General features: G+C 37.1%; 5 protein-coding genes and 1 non-coding gene across 8 annotated transcripts; 2 read left to right on the plus strand and 4 right to left on the minus strand.

The window, feature by feature from the left end:
• Positions 1-196: 196 nt before the first annotated feature.
• TRNAY-GUA (transfer RNA tyrosine (anticodon GUA)) lies at positions 197-289 on the minus strand. Its single transcript has 2 exons — positions 253-289; positions 197-232 (listed from the first exon to the last, which is right to left on the minus strand). It is a non-coding gene; the product is annotated as a tRNA-Tyr (tRNA).
• Positions 290-466: 177 nt separating this feature from the next.
• LOC147281332 (uncharacterized) lies at positions 467-1,346 on the plus strand. Its single transcript, XM_086246545.1, has 2 exons — positions 467-777; positions 885-1,346. Exons 1-2 carry the CDS (start codon positions 607-609, stop codon positions 996-998), a joined length of 285 nt encoding a protein of 94 aa, XP_086102671.1. The 5' UTR covers positions 467-606; the 3' UTR covers positions 999-1,346.
• A 92-nt stretch (positions 1,347-1,438) lies between these two features.
• On the minus strand, positions 1,439-4,225 carry LOC147281333 (CBL-interacting protein kinase 2-like). 2 transcript variants are annotated; one of them, XM_086249375.1, is made up of 3 exons: positions 4,092-4,126; positions 3,651-3,721; positions 1,439-3,524 (listed from the first exon to the last, which is right to left on the minus strand). In XM_086249375.1, the coding sequence occupies exon 3, from the start codon at positions 3,100-3,102 to the stop codon at positions 1,624-1,626; it is 1,479 nt and encodes a 492-aa protein (XP_086105501.1). In that variant the 5' UTR covers positions 3,103-3,524; positions 3,651-3,721; positions 4,092-4,126; the 3' UTR covers positions 1,439-1,623. The 2 variants fall into 2 exon arrangements, with proteins under 2 accessions (XP_086105501.1, XP_086105500.1); XM_086249374.1 differs by lacking the exon at positions 3,651-3,721 and having other exon boundaries at positions 4,092-4,225.
• A 4,781-nt stretch (positions 4,226-9,006) lies between these two features.
• On the minus strand, positions 9,007-12,234 carry LOC147281334 (uncharacterized). The gene is made up of 6 exons (XM_086247183.1): positions 12,084-12,234; positions 11,098-11,193; positions 10,729-10,925; positions 10,063-10,260; positions 9,735-9,794; positions 9,007-9,353 (listed from the first exon to the last, which is right to left on the minus strand). The coding sequence occupies exons 1-6, from the start codon at positions 12,160-12,162 to the stop codon at positions 9,189-9,191; spliced, it is 795 nt and encodes a 264-aa protein (XP_086103309.1). The 5' UTR covers positions 12,163-12,234; the 3' UTR covers positions 9,007-9,188.
• Positions 12,235-13,290: 1,056 nt separating this feature from the next.
• On the minus strand, positions 13,291-16,205 carry LOC147281335 (WEB family protein At2g38370-like). Of its 2 annotated transcripts, none has more exons than XM_086248454.1 (2): positions 15,910-16,205; positions 13,291-14,941 (listed from the first exon to the last, which is right to left on the minus strand). In XM_086248454.1, the coding sequence occupies exons 1-2, from the start codon at positions 16,081-16,083 to the stop codon at positions 13,448-13,450; spliced, it is 1,668 nt and encodes a 555-aa protein (XP_086104580.1). In that variant the 5' UTR covers positions 16,084-16,205; the 3' UTR covers positions 13,291-13,447. The 2 variants fall into 2 exon arrangements, with proteins under 2 accessions (XP_086104580.1, XP_086104579.1); XM_086248453.1 differs by having other exon boundaries at positions 13,291-14,944.
• A 2,447-nt stretch (positions 16,206-18,652) lies between these two features.
• LOC147281336 (uncharacterized) lies at positions 18,653-19,665 on the plus strand. The gene has a single exon (XM_086248830.1). It carries the CDS (start codon positions 18,734-18,736, stop codon positions 19,307-19,309), a length of 576 nt encoding a protein of 191 aa, XP_086104956.1. The 5' UTR covers positions 18,653-18,733; the 3' UTR covers positions 19,310-19,665.
• The last annotated feature ends 678 nt before the right edge of the window (positions 19,666-20,343 follow it).

Consider the following 20,343-nt stretch of genomic DNA (forward strand, 5'->3'; position numbering starts at 1 on the left):
AGTCTCTTAAGCCTAAACGCAAAAAGTTTAATCCTACTAATTCGGAGAAATAGTTTGATGCTTTTATTTTTCTGACGGTGAATATCTCTGACTAGTTCCGGTCCAAAGACTTTACATCTCAACAGAAATAGAAAAGTACTTCGGTATTGTTTGTACAACTGTGTAGAACAAAAAAAAAAATGAGAAGAAAAAGAAGTCCGACCTACCGGATTCGAACCAGTGACCTAAGGATACCAGCTAGGCATTAACCAACTACAGTCCTCCGCTCTACCAACTGAGCTAAGGTCGGGGTGTTGTTAGTGCCTCTATTGTTTCATACTTAAGATAGAGACAAGTATTTATCTAGAGACACAGTCAAGGTAATGGGCCTTGACCCGGGCCTGCAAGAATAATAATAAGGCGGCATTTGACATTTATTTATTAGATTCTTACCGTTGCCAGTTGGCCAGAATACATTCTCTGTACGCGTTAAACCTTGACCTTCAAAGCAGGAAGGTGTTGTTACATTCTCAGTCAATCCAAGAACACCAGACCAAACCTCATATCCAGTTACTACTAAGCGAGATACCACAATCACATATCTCTGTCTCACTCAGTGTTTCAAGAATGTGTCCGCTAAGATTGATACTGATATTCTTGTCGACCGCGCTGGCTGGTTTCTTCGTCTTGAGAAACCTCGCATCCAAACCGGACCACCAAACCTTGTTCCCAGATTCTAGTGAGGAAGAACCGCTCAATTCTCTTCAAGAATCAGGACCCCCCTCCTTCTCATCCAAGGTACAAATAATATATATTTTCTCATTTGGTTGCCAAGAAAACAAGATTGTACGTGAAATCCGAATGTGATGCGTTTCTAAACATAAATTCTTTGCTGTTTCTTGAAGCTTGTATCCGCTGTGGGATCGGGATTCTGGACCTGCATTGATATGGCAAGTGGACGCTACCTTTGGAGGACTCTGGTCTCTTCTTCTTCTTCCACCCATTCTCACTCTCACTGATGTCTCTCTTCCAAAGTTTAATTGGTTTATTTTTATTTTTATTTTTTTCTGTAGTCTGGTTGTGCTGATTTGCCTGTTATAATTATAGTGGGAATTCACCCAAACCCAGATGATTGATACTCAATTGATTTATAAAAATACGCTTGATTCTATTCACTATGAAAATTTGAGTCTTTACTTTGGATTTCAACCATATGATTAAGTTTCCAAAATTTGACATTTATCTCCAAATGCACAAATGCTCTAAAGAGATTTATATGTTTGTTTATGGCCTTGAACATTGTAGTAAATGGCTCAAGGGACGAATCTTACAGAAATGCACTCACCAAGATGTATGCTCTGCTTATGCTATAATGCTAGATATGTAAAACATACCACTAGAACAGAAATACGTTTGACATATCATTTGGTGCAAGATGAATAGAAAAACAACTAAAAGATAGTAAAAACAAGTATTTCATATACAAGCATCCTCAAGCATTACACACTAAGTTAAGACAAGTTCAAATTCTTGCATTTGGTGTACTCTGTAGTTGTCTCAATGACTAATGCTTCTCAAGAATTAGACAAACAAGGTACCTATCATCACAAACTACAATCAAATCTATTACAATTTTCCGTTCTTTTATGAACCCTGGGGTGCCGAGACCACTTGCATTGGGAGTGCCAAAGAAAGCCGTTGCTCTTGTTGCTCCTGTTGCTCTTGCTGCCCTAGTTGTGGTGGCTCTTGCTGCCCTAGATGCTGTTGCTGTTGCTGTACTAGTTGTGGTGGCCCTTGCTGTTGCTGCTCCCCTTGCCAAGTCCAAACAATGTCCTTGAGAGCTGGTCTTATATCCTTTTTCATGACCTTCTGATACTCTAATGTATCACCACTAGTCTTCTTCACTTCCACCAAATGAAAAAACGGGGTGATCTCAAAGATCTCAGTGTCAATGCCTAAAACCCCCTTCCTGCCTTGCGTGGACCCTTCCATTTTCAACAACCCTCCATCCTTCTTCTTTATCTTCAGTCTCAGGCGCTTGGCAATGACTTCCAGCTGAGAGATTATGGTTGAGGCAGTTTTGTTCGATGTAAACCGCACTTCTTTCTTTTGTTCAGTCTCCTCAAACAATCCAGACAAGTCAAAGCCTGCAGAGTAGGAGATGATATCAAAAGCATTCAAGTTAGATGGCCTTGCTAATTCTTGCTTTGACTCCACGACAGAATTGCTATCTTCATTAGATCCGAAAATTGCATCAGCATCCAGAGGGGCTGGCTCTATCACAGGTACTTCAGCAATTACAGGTTTTTGGACCAGCCCCTTTCGGAACCAAGAATTTTGCATTATTTTGGTTATAGATATCCGAGTATTTGGATTTGGGTCCAAGATCTTTGACAGCAACCTGCGTACTTCCGGAGCAATCCAGTTAGGGAATTTGAAGTCACCCTTACCAATCTTCCTATACATCTCCATCAGATTTGAATCATGAAATGGGAGAAATCCAGCCAATAGAACATATAATATCACCCCACATGACCAAATGTCAGCTTTGGCACCATCATAACCTTTCCTGTTTATTACTTCTGGAGCAACGTATGCAGGGGTCCCACAGGTTGTATGAAGCAACCCATCTTGGCGCTTAGATCCACCAAGGGCACTCAGTCCAAAATCTGAAACCTTTAGATCTCCATTCTCATCCAAAAGTAGGTTTTCCGGTTTCAGATCTCGATGGCTTACTCCTCTACTATGGCAGTAATCAACAGCACTGATCAGCTGTTGAAAATATTTCCTAGCAACATCCTCCTTTAGCTTTCCTTTGGAAACCTTGTTGAAGAGCTCACCACCTTTAACATACTCCATGACAAAGTAAATCTTCGTTTTGCTGGCCATCACCTCATAAAGCTCCACCACATTTGGATGTCTAATCAGTCGCATGACAGAAATTTCTCGCTTAATCTGATCAATCATCCCAACCTTCAAGACCCTCTCTTTATCGATTATCTTAATGGCCACACTCATGCCAGTTTTAAGGTTTCTAGCATGGTGGACCTTGGCAAAGGTTCCTTGGCCTAGTAATCTCCCCATTTCATACCGTTGCATCAACACACTCCCTTTGTTTTCCATTTCTGGCTGCTATTCTTGTACACAGCAGTAGCTACTTCTACCTGATAGCTTAGTATATGGATATAGGAACAATACTCAATAACACAAAAGCTCAACCATCCTCACACACATCATGTTTTGACAAGGTATATCCCCTTAAATTTCTCGCTACAGTGGCCATTTGAGCATAGAATCTGAATTGGCTGTGAGTTTGTTCAGTCTCACCAATGATAAACCGGGGCAGCTCAAACAGAGCTACAACCTCATCAATCAGTACCGGAGAGTTCTCAACTTTCAAGCACATCTTTCAGCATTCCCTGGTTTTCTTCTTTGACAACCCAGAGAAACTGAAGAAGTGAAGTAGCTGAAACTTAGGCGGACAAGAAACAGAGTAGCAATCGGTTAACCTTTTCAACTTGCCAACAGATATATCAGATTATCACCTGAAAAACAAAGAAAAAGGGAAATAAATGATGTTGAGCCCTCGCATGTTAAAACACATCCACAATAATTTCTGAAAAGAATGCACTATAAATAGTTATAATGCTCGTCAAACTTTAACAATTCACATCACAATATTTGTCAATTTCTATATATCTCTCTCTTGGAAAGCTATGAACTTCAGCAAGAATTTCTACATCTTAAAATAAAATGAGAATTTTGTTAATTTCAATATCTAGTTGAAGAAATAATTTCAACATTTCACATGGTATTGAACCCATATTTATAATATATATTATAACAATCATAAGTATAATAATAAACAGAAAACAACACTAATGATCTGTTTTGATGAGAAACAGGGTTAATACAAGAAGGAAACTGGAAACCACCTGCATTTAAGAGAAAAAGGGCAAGAACCCATTTCTCAACTTCAATTTTCCAGGGAATCCAAGCAAGAAAAGGAAAAAAAAAAAAAAACTGAAGCTAAAATAAACATAATTTTATATTTTACAGGACCAACAAGAACAAACAAGAATCGAAGATCGAATAAAAGATTTGAACTTTACCTTGGTTCTGTAGAAGAGATTCCCACAGTTGAAAGTAGAGAGGGATGAAGAAGAAAGTGAACAAAATGAGAGAGATAGAAAAATGGGTGTGGTTTAGTCGGCTTTATATTAAAAAAGGTAAAGGCCAAAAAACCCTATGTCCCTATGGCCCCAGTGAGCTATGCACCTCTTCTTCTTTATACAATTATACCCACCCAGTCACCCTCCAACGGGCCAACGGGCCAACGCCAACCAATAATTTCCATATCTTTTACTTCTTTTTTAGTCTCTTTGAATACTGAGATTACAGGAATGCCACCCACTCACTGTTAGGAGATACAAAACAGGTCAAGCTATTTGGGGCCACTTCTTTCTTTGTAACATATTATTATTGAAGATTTAGACCCAAAAAAAGAAATTATTATTGAAGATTTTGGCCATTTCCAATATTTTGTGTCAGTGGAATAAGAGATATTATATTGGTCATTGCCAAGCAAAGAAAAGAAGTCCTTATATTGGTCACATATATGATGTTTCCAAAATAGGTATGGACTAAATTGAGTCCATTTTTCTCACTACAGAAAAGTGGTGGATCCGTCTAAATTAGTTGGATTCCATTATAAATGATAAAATAATTTTTGTTAATTGGAGAGCCTTAACCCTAACTTAGGGTCCCCAAGCCCAGATTGTGAACTTTATTACTGTGCCTGCCACTACGTTTGTAAACATATTATATTTTCTTGATTGGATGGTAATGTTGGTATTGCTCACAGCCCACCTAAACGACTTTAACTATTTTCACATGGAGGAGATGATGATTGATGACCACTGTTATCTTCATTCAGTTCACATACATAGTAACCACCATAATTTGCTTACCTAAAGGTTCAAAATATCAGACCCAAAAAAAAAGGTTAAAATAAAAAATTCAGGATAAAATGGTAAATATTGTAAACTTAAATATTATGAATTTAAACGATAGAAAATGTAAAATATCTGAATTTATTGATACAAATAATTAAAAGCATTTTTATGTGTTGGGGGACAGTGGATCGTGATAGTTTTTTAAATTTTTTTTATTCATTAATAATTGTTAATGAAACTTGAATTCAGGATTTATTTCGATTAAAAAAGATGATGTGTCATCAATGGAATAAATAATATACGTAACAAAATATTTAAAACATGTTTATGTGTGAAAAGAATTTAATTTTAAATAGAAGAGAATTCAAATATGGGTACATTTTGTCTAATTGGGTTGGCAGTTGGCAGTTGGCAATAGGCGGTATTGTGAAGCTTCATACCTCAACATCTTCAAGTTGCGGTGTGAGCCCACAACCAATGAGGAGACGCCAGCACGAAAGTGAACATTTGGTGTTGGGTACTGGTCTCACCTTCCTGGATCATCTGACTCATCTCTCAATGGCAGTCAGCCACACAGCCCATTCCAAATTTCCATTCCATTTGAGGCATCAACTGACTGGGATGCTTACCTACCATACACGTGTCACCATCTAGCAATTGTCTGACGCCACGCAACAACCACACGTATCCTCATGTTGTTTTGGCCTTTCTTGAGTTTGCCTAGGATTCCTCCTAGAGGATTGGATTCTAGAGACCTCTTGTCCATTCAGCTACTCGATCCATACAATTAAAATTTGTTTATTTGATAGTAATTAACTAATTACATGATTAAAATTTTTGTATATGGTTAATTTTTTGTCAAAATGAAAATTTTTAATTATAATTATATAGGAAAAATATCGAAAAAAAGTATAAAAAAAAAAAGTAATTAGGATAAAAATCGCACAACATAATTATCATTCTAATTCTGACCGACATAAAATAATGTTATAAGGGAGGATGTTTAATTTAGTCCTTGACTCCTTGTCTTGCATACCATGTTCAAAACATATGGAATCTAAATTGCATTCTTTATGTCTCATATAATGTTGATTTAATTTAATAATTATGTAAAGATCGAGAAGCCACCTAATCCCAATTGTATACATGATTTATGTAGCAATCGTAACTATAAGAAATTAATCGAAGTCTATTAATATGAAGCAATAAAGCATAGCCAAGCAAAGGTACCGACTACGAAGGGAAGCTTCATGTAACCCACAAAATATCCTACTAATTTCTTTCTATCTGTTTTTCAACTTTTTTGTTCAAAGTAAAAGATCGAAGAGAGGCTAAAATATGTACTTGGCTTATCAGTCTCACTTGAACCTTCCAGTCTCACAATTACTTGGACTTGTGGATCGAGTAGTCTTTTAAAGAAATGCATGTTTTTCCATTATGGAGGTTTGAACGTGTAGGGCTCAACTGAATTTGCTACATATATGGATTTGTGAACTCATTACTCATAGTACCACGTACACAAAAATCCAACAGAGTTGGACAAAGAGCATGGCTGGATAATGGATATATATGCAACTTATCAAATTGAATTTTTCACCACTTCTATAACTACAAGTCTACAACTAGCAGAGAGGAAAATCACCACTTTTAGTGGAACCAGGACCACCCAAGAAAGTGTACATTATCTGTCTGAATGTCGTGGGATGAAGGATCTCCAATAAAAATGTTAATTATGTTATACTACAAGTAATCATAGAGTAAATTCCAAAGTATCATGGTAATTATTTATATTAAATAGAACCTCTGGGAAAATCAAGGTCAAGAGAGGTAAAAAGTAGCATTCTATACATTTCAAAACCTGATAAATTCAAGATTATGTTTTCTTATAATCAATCAGTAGTACAAATACAAGGATCTTTCAGCTTAACTAATTAAGACTTTGATCTTAGCCTTCCTAGAGCTAATTTTGTTGTCATAATAATTCTGATGGCAATTGTATAAAGTTATAAACGTATTGCATAATAGAATTGGAGCATTCAACTCAAAACCAATTGGTAATGGGTGGAGAGGCCCAACACTTATAAGCACATATATTAAGCTCTAGTTTTTCAATGTGGGACATTGCTCTACATTACTCTCAACACGCCCCCGCATGTGTGGCGAGATTTTGAACCTTACACGTGAACAAATTGTATTGGGTGATGTGGGAGCACGTGTGGCCGTTGGGCCTTACACGCGGATAACATGGCTCTGATACCATGATAGAATTAGAGCATCCAACCTAAAATCAATTGGCAATGGGTGGAGAGGCCCAAGACTTATAAGCACATATGCTAAGCTCTAGTTTTTTGATGTGAGACATTGCTCCACATTACTCTCAACACTGCATTTCCTCGTTTGAATGTTATGCGCTGCCTAGTGCATGTTTCCATCTCAAGATGCAGGGGGCTCTAACTTGTGAGCTAAATAACCTGCCGGTAAAGAAAATGGCTAGCCTTACTAAATAGGAAAAAAAAATAAAATGACATAAAATGGTATCACCTATATAATGTGACCTAATGCATAAAAAATAAGGAACTAGTTGAGGGAAACTTCACAATAGTTTCGGATAAAATGTAGTTTTATACAGCCCCTATTGTTTATTAGCACTATAGCAGATGGTCCTTTATAGATAAATAGTACAACTTACACGAACGCCCTAAAACTTGGAAGAGTTAAAATAAATTTCTACAAAAATTGGCCAAACAAATAAGTAAGTTTCTGAAAAGCAGTTAGATAGCCAACACGATACTCTGCACGACAATAGTTATGAAACCTATCGCTAGATATTATATTCTAATTATGATATAGTAATATCTACTTCATCTCTCAACAACTGTACACCATGAATCGGTTTTTGGACCTTATAAAGAAATCTCTTACTTTCTTAGTTGAGATAGATTCATGGGGTTGACTGTGGTATCCAAAAACTCGCGTATTAAAAAGTAAAATAATAGCAAAGGGTGCGCCCATGGACCGGGCCCAAACTCACAAGCATTTTTTTAAGAAAGCTTATCATATTCATAGGCTGACAATACCCTACATCTTGAAACTTGAAACCCATGAATAATCTGTCTCTCTATATATATATATTCTTGTATATATATGGAAATTAATTTTTAAGTAAGAACATTCTCTTTGTACCTAAAATTTAATAATAAAAATCGTTTATATTTTTGAATCATTCAAAGATCACCTTTATAAAAAATCAACCAAATCGAAAACTGTTTAGTCAATTTATTATAGTAAACATTATTTTAATTTTATCTGACGAACTATATTTGTTTACATAGTTCAGATGACTATACAATTACCGATTTGGCTGATTTTTTACAATAATGACTCTTTAGAAAAAACCTCAAAATGAACTGTCTTGATCATCGAACTGTATTGCCAAATATTACACAAAAAGGATGTTCTTAATTTTTTTTACTTGAATGAGCCTGTATATATGTAACCCAATTATATACATGATTTATGTAGCAATCATAACTATAAGAAATTAATTGAAGTCTATTAATATGAAGCAACAAAGCATAGCCTAGCAAAGGTACTGACTATGAAGGGAAGCTTCATGTAACCCACAAAATATCCTGGTAACAACTTTTTATTTTATTTTTTATTGGAACACTTGATTGGACTTGCGGATCGAGTAGTCTATTTAACAAATGCATGCGTTTCCATTGGAACACGTATGGTTCAGCTTAATTTGCTGAATGTTCATAGTACCACACAAAAATCCATTCCTCCTAAGAAAGTTGTTTGCGTAATCCAACAGAGTTGGACGAAGTGCATGGCTGCACATGCAACACATCAAATTCAATTTTTCACCTCTGCATTAACTACAACTGTATTCACCCAATCAAGTTTTGTCTGTTTGAATCTTTAAATATAGATATGTTTTAGCATCAATTTGACTCCACAGAAGACAGCGGCTAATTATCCAAAACCCAGAATATAGTCTGCAATTGTTCAATTTGGACGAAGATAGGAGACTGAAAATGGTTAAAGATTTTGACTACGCTTTTAGACGTTTCAGGATCAAACAATTTCAAGCAAGCATTTGAATTTATTGTACATATTTTACAAGCGATCAATCACGTATTCAGTCACGAATAAATTATAGCACAGGCACCCCTGGGAGTGTGAAAATACATAAAACTGAACGTGGTAGCCTGGTAGGTGCACCATTTCAGTATATCTTTGTTGCCAAGACTAAGAGTCAGAAACCATGGTGACATTTGTCAAGGACGCTGCTTCCTCTGTACTAGTTGTGTTCGTATTGCAGGCATGAAGTGCAGTGCATACGTCTGTTGTTTCAAGGAACTGCTCTGCATTGACAAGGAGTAGTGGTCCATACTCGAAAACCATTCTCTTGCACTGCCAAAAAATTTGAGGATATTAGAGAACCAAATGAAGTTAATGAAACACTGAAATTCTTGAATATCATCTTCCCAGACCTACTGCCTTCACCTTAACCAGCCAATATATAGCATCCTTATGGCTATTAATGTCCAAGTGTCCAACAAATGAGAATAATAGAAGTGATTAATCTGTTAGTGCATCCAACAATAAAATTCTCACATATGGATACCAATTTTCAGCTTGATTGATCAGCCAATCATGAAAATCTCCATCTAAGTTCTAATTCAACATTGTGGGGCGGGATACCTTTTCAGTAAGATTAACTTTCTGGAGTAAAATGCACTATCCATGAATACAAAAGAATCTATAGATTTTGACTTTCTTAATTGTTCATACCTTTTTGACATAGTTCTCCACCGAATTGCATGCCTTCAAAAGCAACTCAATAATCTCCAGCTGACAGAAAAAAAGAAAGAAATAATTAATCATCTATGTATCAGCAAGTCACACATCTATGTCATGGGATGAAGGATCTCCAATAAAAATATTATACTACAAGTTTTCATAGAGTAAATTCCAAAGTATCATGGTAATTATTTATATTTAAAAAAAACTGTGGGCAAATCAAGGTCAAGAAAGGTAAACATTAGCATTTATACATTTCAAAACCTGATAAATTCAAGATTATGTTTTCTTATAATTAGTCAGTAGTGCAAATACAAACCTGTGTATCAGGATCTTTCAACTTAACTAATACTTCTGAAACGGCACGGTGACATAATCCACAACTATCCTCACGGAGTTGTGAAGAAAACATTGCAATTTGCTGACAGAGGTTGACCTTCTGGCAGAAAAGTTCAGGTTGTACAGAGGAAAGCTCTACGAAGAAGAGGGGAGCATAATAGTCCACCAAAGTGTCGCACTGTCACACAAGAAAAAAAGAACACATTCAGAACTGTTTTTTTGGAGGGGAGGGGGTTGGAAGAAGCAAATAGAATTAAACATCACCAATGTTTTAGGATTAGATACAATGTTTCATAGCTTATCAGAACTCTACAAAGCTTCCTGTAATAACATGCCAACTGTCTATACTGTGCAAAATACTGTAAATAATCTCTTATAATAGTACTTATCTACACCATATATTGATCAATCCCTTGGTAATTAAATAACACCGTATCCAAATGGTGCTGATGAAGGTCATTCAATTTCAACTTCAAAAATCAATCTCATTCATAATGAATTGACCGGCATGAAATTTGACCCTTATGGACACTTGGCCAACAACTAATAGAAACAATTTTGGAAATGGCTGCAACCAGCCAGAATCTTTTAGTTTATGCTTCTACAAAATTATCAATGTATCATTGCTACTAGAAAAGGTAACTACCTGCTGCTTGAAAGAGTGCAATTGAGAGCAGGAATGATGTAGGATTTCAATGATCTCAGTCTGGGTCTTGTTTTCACTAATGTAATCAAGTGCCTGGGAAGCAAACTCCTCACACAATGTGCACACATTATCATTTCCAGTAATGTCTTTCAAACTTTTAGTTTCCACCTCGTGCACATGGTGGTCTGTCTTCGTAACTGAATCAGAAAGGTCAATTAAGTAATATGTTCATTGCATGAGAAAGCAATTGCTTCTCCATAAAGATTGAAGTGTGCATAGGACCCTAGACTCTCACTGCAGAAATGTTGGCATATCATTTTTGAAAGTACAAATATTTAGACTAAATGAGCAACAACTATAGATTTTTACCTGATAATTTAAGGTTTGTCACTTGTCTAGCATCACAAGCCCAACTAGCTCCCAACACGAAAAGAAATAAGAGCCCAACTCTCACAGCCATGGTGCCTGAAGTTGCAACCATTGAAAAATGTCAAATAGCCACTATGCAAATTGTAGAACATGAAACAATAACAAACCATAATTGGTCATAGTTGTAGCTTCTCAATATAAAGAAAATGAAGAACGTGGTGGTGAGATAATCTTAAAGTAGAAAATAGAGAGCTTAAGGTGCAAACAAGACTCAAAAACAGATGAAGGGGCAAATCATAATTTAGTGATTCCATTCTAAGACAAGAACTTTTTATTACATTCTAAATGCATTCCATGGCTTATAAAGTTGGGAGATTTCATTTTGCTAGATATCAACTACTTTTGACGTAGTCAATTGAGCATAATGAAAGTTTTAAGGCGACCTCTTGGTCCCAATAAGGGCTCAGCCAACGTTCAACCATACTTGTTGGCAGAACACCTGCCCTAAGTTTTACCCGAGCTTGATACACCACTAAACCAAGTTGCTAGTGCCTGCCTATTTCAAGGTTAGCTTGTCCAAATCTACTGGATGTTTAAAGTTTGCCTCTTTTAGTCAATATTGAATCAGCATTAATCTAATTCCCAAACGCAGATTGAGAATCGTGTGCCTGCATGAAAGAGCTTAAATTTGTGCAGTGTCTATCAATACCACTCCTAGAGCACATTGAAATACTCTTTGAATTCCCTCCTCATGTTTTTAATGACTTACCCAATTGAAATTATAGTACTAGTAAAGCAATAACAGCTATAACATCAATAACCAAACAAACAAAACCTTAATTAGAAACCCAAAGTAATAAGCAACCAGTCATATTAAACTACTACCCATATGCCGAAAACATTGAAAGACAAACATACTTAAAAAGTTCGATTAAATATTTCCGTTTGGTGTTTGGCAGCAGAGAAAACGTGGGAAAGGAAATCACCGAATAAGTTCGAGGTAAGATTTGAAGTTGTAAGATCATACGAACAAGTTCGAGGTAAGATTTGAAGTTGTAAGATCATACGATTTTCGATGTTGGCAAAACAAAAGGAACGTAATTGAAATCCCGAACAATCGGAAAGACGGGAAACAGATTGTGAGAGAGAGATACCTTTTCTTTTCTTTTCAGTGTTGGGTTGGCGATGCGTTGAATTGTCGTTGGTTGATCATTGATGATTGGATTACTTCTTGTTTTTATAGAGCTGCCATTGGGTTCTCGCTTCTCTGTGCTAAGCAACATCCCACATTCATGTTCCCTCGTCTCTCATATCGCCACGTGTCACATTGGAAATTATCATATTTTTGCATATCCAATTAGGAGGATTGGGTAAATAATTTAGAATATTTTAGAATTTAGACCAATACTAATACGGCACGTGAGTGGATGTGGAGTCATCTTGAAAATGCAGGAAAAGAAATAATCAAGAAATCCATCGGATATTATTCCAAAGAAACATCATTGTTCAGTCATTTCTAAACGAAACATCTAAAAATTGTTATCAAATTGCCATTTTGATAAATAAATACTCGATTGCTCGCCAACAACAAAATTCCTCACTTTCTAAGGCATAATGCTCTTTTTGGTTCTCTACTGCAGCATAATGCCATTAATCAATGGTAGTTGGCATGTTTTGATATATTTAAATTGTAATTTGGTCATATAATAGATGCATATCTAGTTTCTATTGCTTTAAGTTTTGGTCAAATTTGCACAGCTATCATTGATGGGATCCCAACTGGCTATTTTACTTGGGCCGGCACTCAACATTACAAATCCCACAGTCTGGCTTCTGATTGCTTCAAAATGATGCCAAGCAATATTTGTTTATTGGGCCATGTTTTGGTCATCATCCATCACAAGCACAATTGACTTCACTTCAGCTCTTGAAGTAACCACATTGAGCACTACATGAAGTTATGAACAATTACTACAACCTTGAGCCAGACTTGTTCATGTCATGCATCAGCATGGAATACAATGGTAACTGAAACTTCAGGATACCCAATAAGCTTTTAACTTTTGTATTGCTGACTACCTATCCTCTTTTGTATGCACCTTTTGGGAATAAAATTAAACATCACGCTAGGGAAGTTAAGCATTAGGTAGGTGTACATCACAAACATTTTCACAACCAACACAGAAAGGCTTATATAGAAAACAGATACACAAGTCTGGGAAACAATCCCAACCTAAGTTAAACAAATTCTAAAGCAAGAACAATCAGAGACTGAGGGTAGGGAAGCAAACATAAATACACACAACTAAAAGTCAGTGCTTGATTGAGATCAGCTGATTGACTGGCCGAATTACCTCAAGTTCAGAGTTGGCTTCTTCTTTTTCCTGCTTTGCTTTGTCAAAAGTAGCGAGAATCGAGCAAAACCAGACTTCTTTCTCTTAGCAGAAAAATTTTTGAGACTGCTAGAAGAGGGTTGATCACCATTTTGTTTACTGAGCATTTGACCCAGCGACACCTTTTGTTTTACAGGAATTTTTCCGGCCACCCCCATTTCATCCTCTTCTGGCAAAAGCAGCTTCCTGCTTAGAATTTGTCCTATTGATAAGGTCGGCTTCAAAACAGGTATCGGTCCATCACTAACCAGGTTCAGACCATTTACATCACGCAATTGCAATTCTCTACCATGATTAGACGGGTAAGGATTTTTGAACTTGGTAGAGTTTTGTACAGATCGCCTTTTTTGACCATTCCGCGATCTCCATTTGCGAAGAGCTTCTTCAACAGCTAGTTTCCCCCTATTTGCAGCCTCCACTCTGTTCAAAGCTTCTTCCAACACCTTTTTACTGGTTTTGACTTCTTCAGTTGCTTCCTCTACCTTTTTCAAGATTTCCACTTTTGATACATTTGCTTCATCAACATGAAGCATGGCATCTACTACTCTCTTCTTAGAAAGTTCCTCTGCATCTCGGACTTTGCGAGTTAAGGATGAGTATTCCTCGATTGAAAGAGTTACTCCTTCAGGTTTCTCCAATGAATCTCCAGATAAACTCTCGTATTTTGATAGAGCCTTAATCTCTGCTAGAGCAACAGCTTCTGCCGCTCTAGCTGCCTCTTTCATTTTTCTGGCAGCAACCAACCTGATTTCAGCTGTTTTTATCTTAGTTCTTGTCTGTTCAATCTCCGATGTTGCTCTCGAGACCTCTAATTTTGCAGCTTCTGCCATTCTTTTGAACTGCTCTGTCTCGGAACTCAATCTTTGAAGCTCCTTTGAAATATCAAAAGAATTGTCATGACCACCTTTAGTATCAGCATCCTTTGCCAGTTGAAGCCTTAGTTTTGTTTGGTTTAACTCTTCTTCAAGAGATAATATTTTCAATGAATTTGAATTTAACCTCACACGGGTTTTCTCAAGTGTGTTTCTTTCCTTCTCTAATTTCTTGTTCAATGATTCAACAGAAGCTCGAATATCAGCAAGATCACTAGTAGTCCTGGTGAGGTTCAACTTAGCCTGTTTCAATTCCTTTAAGATTAAACCAGGAGCTGAAGAAGGGCAAGGGCTCACACCTTCCATTGAATTGCAATGACCCCCCTCATTCCCATGGTCTTCCTTATCTGCTTCTTTTACCTCGGGAATCATGTTCTCTTTACCTCCATTTGTCTCAAGTGTCGCATTCACTTCAGATACTTCTTTCAGTAGCTTTTTTTTCAATTCGTCAATGACCTTTTTGGTTTGTTCCAGTTCTATTAGGACATCCAGAGTTTCCCTTTCTTTCAGAATGAGATCTTTCTCCAACTGCAAAGCCTGCTCCTCTAGTTTTCCACCATCAACCTCTTTCATGTCATGCTGCTAATAGGAGAAACATGTCACCACACAATAAGGTTATAAAGCACATAAAGCATGCCTAGTATTTAGCATTTGGTAAGCAAACTAAACTGTAGAAAGCTAGCTTAGGTTATCAAAGACTGAAATCGTTCTCTCGCTACTCCTCCTCCCCCCAAATTGGGGCAATCCCCTATGCGAAGTCGCATTCAACACCGTCAAACTAATGACCTATATCTAAATTTGGAATGGAAGACAGCTTCCAACTTTCATGAGAAATAACAGTAATGCCGGGCCAAAAAGCACAAAAGAAACATTTTGGGGAAATATGGAGAATCAGGGGTTAGGGAGTGATGGTCCAGTAATTCTATGAAATGGGTACCCCCTCCAAGATGATTTTAACACCAAAAGAACCCAGACTTACTACTTATGAAAAATGACAGTGCACCTACATACGAACATATGACAGGACGGATCAGGAAACACTACATTATGTAACAAACCAAAAACCTTGAATCCCCAACACAGCAACACAATAATGAATCACTATTCACAACTGTCAAACATTTCACAATCGACTATGTCTTTGAGATCCAAGTAAAAATATAATAGAGACAACCTTCATGAGCCATAAAGCCATAATTCCAACAATGGTAGGAACAGACAGCTAATGGCTAATAGCCAATGTAGTGTGTGGCATACTATCCCATAGAAATTGACAGTCATAAGTTCCTTTAGAAGTTTCAAGTTTCAACTACGTTTAGAAGCAATCAGATCATTTGGGTTTGCTCTAATGCAAGTGTGAGAATGCACTTCATAGTTCCATTACAAAGAGCAATGTGAACCAACAACCAACTTTAAATGAACATAAACATACATTTAAACTCAAACTTGGTCATGACCCCAAAAAAACCATTTTTATTGACTTTTTTCTCGAAATAAAAACGCCAGCTTTATCTGTTTGGAGAGAAAGAAAGTGAGCGAGAGCATACCTGAGGCTGGGAAGGCTTAGTATGAGAGGGTTTCCAGTAACCGATTCCACCGAATCGACTCACTGCCTCCTTCACCGACTCAAAAGGCGCTGACGTATCGATTTCTGACCTCAAACCCCTCTCCTCCTTCACATCCAAACACGACTCCGACACTCCGCTGTTATGGGTCTCCATATCCGGACCCGACAAAATGAAAACAAAGATTGAAAATTTTCAAAAACCCAAGACCTTGTGGTGGATGACAATTGATATTTGATAAGGTTCGCGAGTAGTAATGATGTTTGGTTTTTGAGGAGAGCTTGGAGTGCTTGGAGTCTGTTTCAGACAGCAGAGTAGCAGACAATGAGACAACCCGAGTAGCATAAAAAGAGAGTGAGGTTGCCACGCCGTACAGAGAGAGACAAAACAAAACATAGGGCAAAAAAAAGAAAAAGCCGAAGAAAATGAACGTTTGGTTTTTCGGGCGTTCCTGAAATACCCTTCACTATGATGGAATTTTACGGATATTTCAGCGCTAGAGGAGGGGAAATAGTTGGAGTTTTATGACCTTATGGGAAAGGCGGGGGGAGAGAAGAGTTAAATGCTGTGTATACGGCATTGATTTTTGAAATTTGATGTGGTGGGGGCATACGCGCGAGAGTTTCAACGGCAACAAACAAAAGCATTGTTTTACTACCTAACGGGCTTCTGTTCCTCTGCCTTGAGTTCTGGGTAATCATAAAAGCGCGTAAAAAGCACTTCTCCTCTAGGCTTTGGGCCGTTGGGCTATTACTGTTCCTGCGAATCTATCACATACTCAAGTACTTCTAACGTTCTGGACTACCAGAAAAAAGCACTTTGCTTTTCTAGCAGGAAGCAATTTTTTAAAACCAACTAGAGACCCACACCCTAATAAGCTGATATTGTTAAGTTTGATGAAAGCACCTCAGTCCAGTACCTTGTCGGTCCAATTATTTAGGTTTGTACTGCATTTACTAAGCAATCACATTACTGAGTTAATGCCCATTAACTTGGATAGGCCCATTAATTTGTTGTTAATGCATGCATTCAATAGAGCCCGATAAGACTCAATTGGGCCTAAACCTAAATTCGTGTGTTCCATCTCCAAATCTAATTAGAGGCAAAGATAATGGTCGGTAACATCGGTCCTTCACGGTCCAATGTGGCGTTTTAGCTTGACAGGGTTGTCGTTTTGACAGTTTTGAGTGGGCTGCACACTACGTTATATTTGAGGCCCACTTAATCATTTTTCTTTCATCCCCTCAATAATAAATGAAAAAGACAATTAGATTTTAGACACACTTAAAAATCAAGAAAATGAAATAAAAAGACATGTGCGAGCAATAGACTAATAGAAGCATTGCCTTCACCAACTTCTCATCTTAGTAAAACATAGGCGTGTAACAGTTATGAGCCACAGAAGCCATTCAAATGTGCGATCTTGCACCTGAATATACTAAAATTAATGTCACTTTAATTATGCTCAACAAACTTGTGTTACCCTCAAAATTTTGACACTACCAAAACCAAAAGTTCTCTGATTAACAAAAACATTTTTTTTTTTTTGTGTTTAATTAAAATAGATGAAAGTGTTTCATCAAAACGACTTCCAAACTCTTCAATCTTGTTTGAGAATCGATAGGGTCAATTCGAATTAGTTAGAAGAAAGGAACCAAAAAAATAAATCCATGTTCATTAATAATGAAATCAAACCAACAAGAATTAGTATAAGAGTTACGCAATTCTGACTTTAGAACCGACCTTTAAGTCGACTTTGAACAATTCCTCTAAGAGTAGACGTAATTTAATGTGGCATGATACTTATTCGAAAAAAATATTAAGGTGTAAACGTGGGTTGGACGAAGGGTATGCATCATGCATGAATCTTCTATACATGATAATATTCCATCTACATAAAAGAGCCATTTTACTACGCAAAGGTCATTTTGACTCATTGCAATGCAATGCCTAGCTCATACGCATTCTTCTACTTGCAGCGCCTCACGTTCTGATATATATCATTCTCTATAATTATCGAATTCAAGTATAAGAAAATTTCATCCAATATTGGCAATTTTGTTGTTATACTTATCTTTTAATTTTACTATTAATTATGTTATTGAATAATAATTAATGCTACTAGCTAGCTGAATTATAAACCTCCCTTCGCCTTGCCGAGGACCACAAATCATTAATATTAATGTTATTTTGGGTTATTAACTTTTCTAACTACAGTATGACTTGACGAGTTAAACTACTCAAATAGTCATACAATTAATTATGTACCTGCTTAATTATTTCTGCAGACATATATATAAATATATAATGACTTTGAGCACAGGCTTAATCAGGAAGTATCAAGGACACAACTAATTAATATTTCTTCCTACTGATTTGTTGGTTTCAGACCCATCGATAAGGACCATGGCCATAGAAGCCCATATATAATCTATATATCTCTTGTAACAGTTTTGAGTGCTTGATCCCACGCCATTAATCAGTTTTTCCATAAATGGCGTGATTAAATCTGTGGAAGCTAAGCTGCATGTAATTAAGCAACAATGTACAAAGTTAATTAAAACCAAACGTTAAGAACTTGCCCAAATGGTTAGCTTTTAAAAGTCAACAATGGAGTTGTACGATTAATTAACATATCTTGTTTGTTTGACTTCAGCGTGCTGTGGACTTCTATATTAATCCGAAAGCAAAGCCAAGCCAAACTAATTGCCTCTTCTACTTAACCTTCTCTCCCACTTGAAGCTAGCCCTTATAAGTTACTCATCGATCAACAACCAAACAAAAGAAGCAAACCCATCAATCCAAGATGTTCAGTAGCAACAGCTCTGAGCTTTCCCAAAAGTCCCTCCCAATCAAAGAAGATGACAAGTTCTTCTCTAAGCTTGTGTCGAAGGAAAGCTCCATGTCCAACCCATCTTTCAAGGTCTACTATGGAGGACTAACTGGTAGTGTCCCATTCATGTGGGAGTCTCAGCCTGGTACTCCCAAAAACACATTGAGTGAGGACACACTTCCTCCTCTCACTCCTCCTCCTTCCTACTATTCCAATTTGCACAAGAAACCCACCAAGAAGAATTCAAGATCCAATCTTTTACACACCCTCTTCCCAAAAATAAGTCTGAAGAAAACCCATGTGCCATCTTCACCGTCTTCACCATCATCTTCATTGTTTTCATCACCATCAGACTCGTCAATGCCTGTGCCAGTGAAGTACTCGACGAAATGTCAAGCAAGGAGCAGGTTTTCGAGCCCGAGCTCATCGTTTAACTCCAGGGGAGATGATGAAGAGGAGGGTGTTGGGTCACCTACTTCAACATTGTGCTTTGGCTTTGGAAGGGTGACCAGTGCTGGAGGCAATCGAGGCTGCCACCGGTTCGAATGAGTTAGAAAGGCATGGCCTTTCTTTCAATATTTGACCATGGATCGTTCTGGCCAAAGGTGCCTCTTAGGGATGCTCTGTATCTTGGTTATGTTTTTGTTTAATGTGTAGAATTGTATTATGGTAGTTCACCTCTTCTGCCTAAACTTCTTAAACATATGGTAGTATTAAAGTTAGTGATTTATCGGAAAAGTGCCTATGAGTTGGCTTCTTAGGTGCATCTAAACCATGTAATCAGTCATTAATCCTCCTTTTCCTTCTCTTTCTTCCTCTAATATATGCAAGTTCAGAGAACATCAATTAAGTAAAATGTGGAAGATATTATCAATATTAATTCAAGCATGTACGAATTCAATGTGCAGCTGCAGCTCTTTTATAATATGAAGCATAGACATTGATTAATTTTAAGGTACTGCCATGCTACCAGCCTACCATATAGGTCAGGTACAAATGTACAATATTGTTATTAATACCATTATGCTTGTTGTTGAGAGGAGAGTGGAACTGTGGAAGGCAGAGAATCCATGTTTGGGGTTAATGATTGATTAACAGGGTAACTCTTAGAAATGTAGGTACACCTCAAACAGGGCAAGTTAAAACTAGAACAGGATTACATACGACAATGTATGCAATGTGAATCTAAAACTCTGTTTGTTGAGGTGTTGTTACATCCACCAGATAACACTTTGTTTGATTTGGCTATTAAGAATCGCATTTGGTAGTTGCCTAGTTGGTTGTTGGAAACATTGTGTTTGATATGTTTTTCTCTCCTTGTGGCTGCCAAATATTTAATGCAAAAAGGAAAGATGGGTACAGGTTCCTATTAAAGGGATGGTCATTTTACCCGTGGGTTTGGGTACCGCGGTACTTACTCTGTTAGGGTAGTGTGGGTATGGGTAATTAGTTAATGGGACGGGTATGGGTATACATGTAATATTCGTATAAAAAATGGGCGGGTATGGATAATACTCGTGGTTTACCTAAACTCTCTATTTTAAAATTTAATTTTTTTTATCATTTAATTCAAGTATAATGAA

This window comes from Dryas octopetala, chromosome 6, assembly GCF_963921425.1.
Source record: "Dryas octopetala chromosome 6, drDryOcto1.1, whole genome shotgun sequence".
In the NCBI taxonomy this organism is placed as follows: domain Eukaryota; kingdom Viridiplantae; phylum Streptophyta; class Magnoliopsida; order Rosales; family Rosaceae; genus Dryas; species Dryas octopetala.

What these genes read in the sequence shown, in the direction of transcription:
- LOC147281332 (XM_086246545.1), top strand. Translation starts at nt 607, where the DNA reads ATGTGTCCGCTAAGATTGATACTGATATTCTTGTCGACCGCGCTGGCT. An exon ending in CCCCCTCCTTCTCATCCAAG is followed by an intron (nt 778 to 884) that starts GTACAAATAATA and finishes TGTTTCTTGAAG; the next exon opens with CTTGTATCCGCTGTGGGATC.
- LOC147281333 (XM_086249374.1), bottom strand. Translation starts at nt 3,102, where the DNA reads ATGGAAAACAAAGGGAGTGTGTTGATGCAACGGTATGAAATGGGGAGA.
- LOC147281334 (XM_086247183.1), bottom strand. Translation starts at nt 12,162, where the DNA reads ATGATCTTACAACTTCAAATCTTACCTCGAACTTGTTCGTATGATCTT. An exon ending in GACAAACCTTAAATTATCAG is followed by an intron (nt 10,926 to 11,097) that starts GTAAAAATCTAT and finishes TTTCTGATTCAG; the next exon opens with TTACGAAGACAGACCACCAT. An exon ending in TGCACTCTTTCAAGCAGCAG is followed by an intron (nt 10,261 to 10,728) that starts GTAGTTACCTTT and finishes CTTGTGTGACAG; the next exon opens with TGCGACACTTTGGTGGACTA.
- LOC147281335 (XM_086248453.1), bottom strand. Translation starts at nt 16,083, where the DNA reads ATGGAGACCCATAACAGCGGAGTGTCGGAGTCGTGTTTGGATGTGAAG. An exon ending in CTAAGCCTTCCCAGCCTCAG is followed by an intron (nt 14,945 to 15,909) that starts GTATGCTCTCGC and finishes TTCTCCTATTAG; the next exon opens with CAGCATGACATGAAAGAGGT.
- LOC147281336 (XM_086248830.1), top strand. Translation starts at nt 18,734, where the DNA reads ATGTTCAGTAGCAACAGCTCTGAGCTTTCCCAAAAGTCCCTCCCAATC.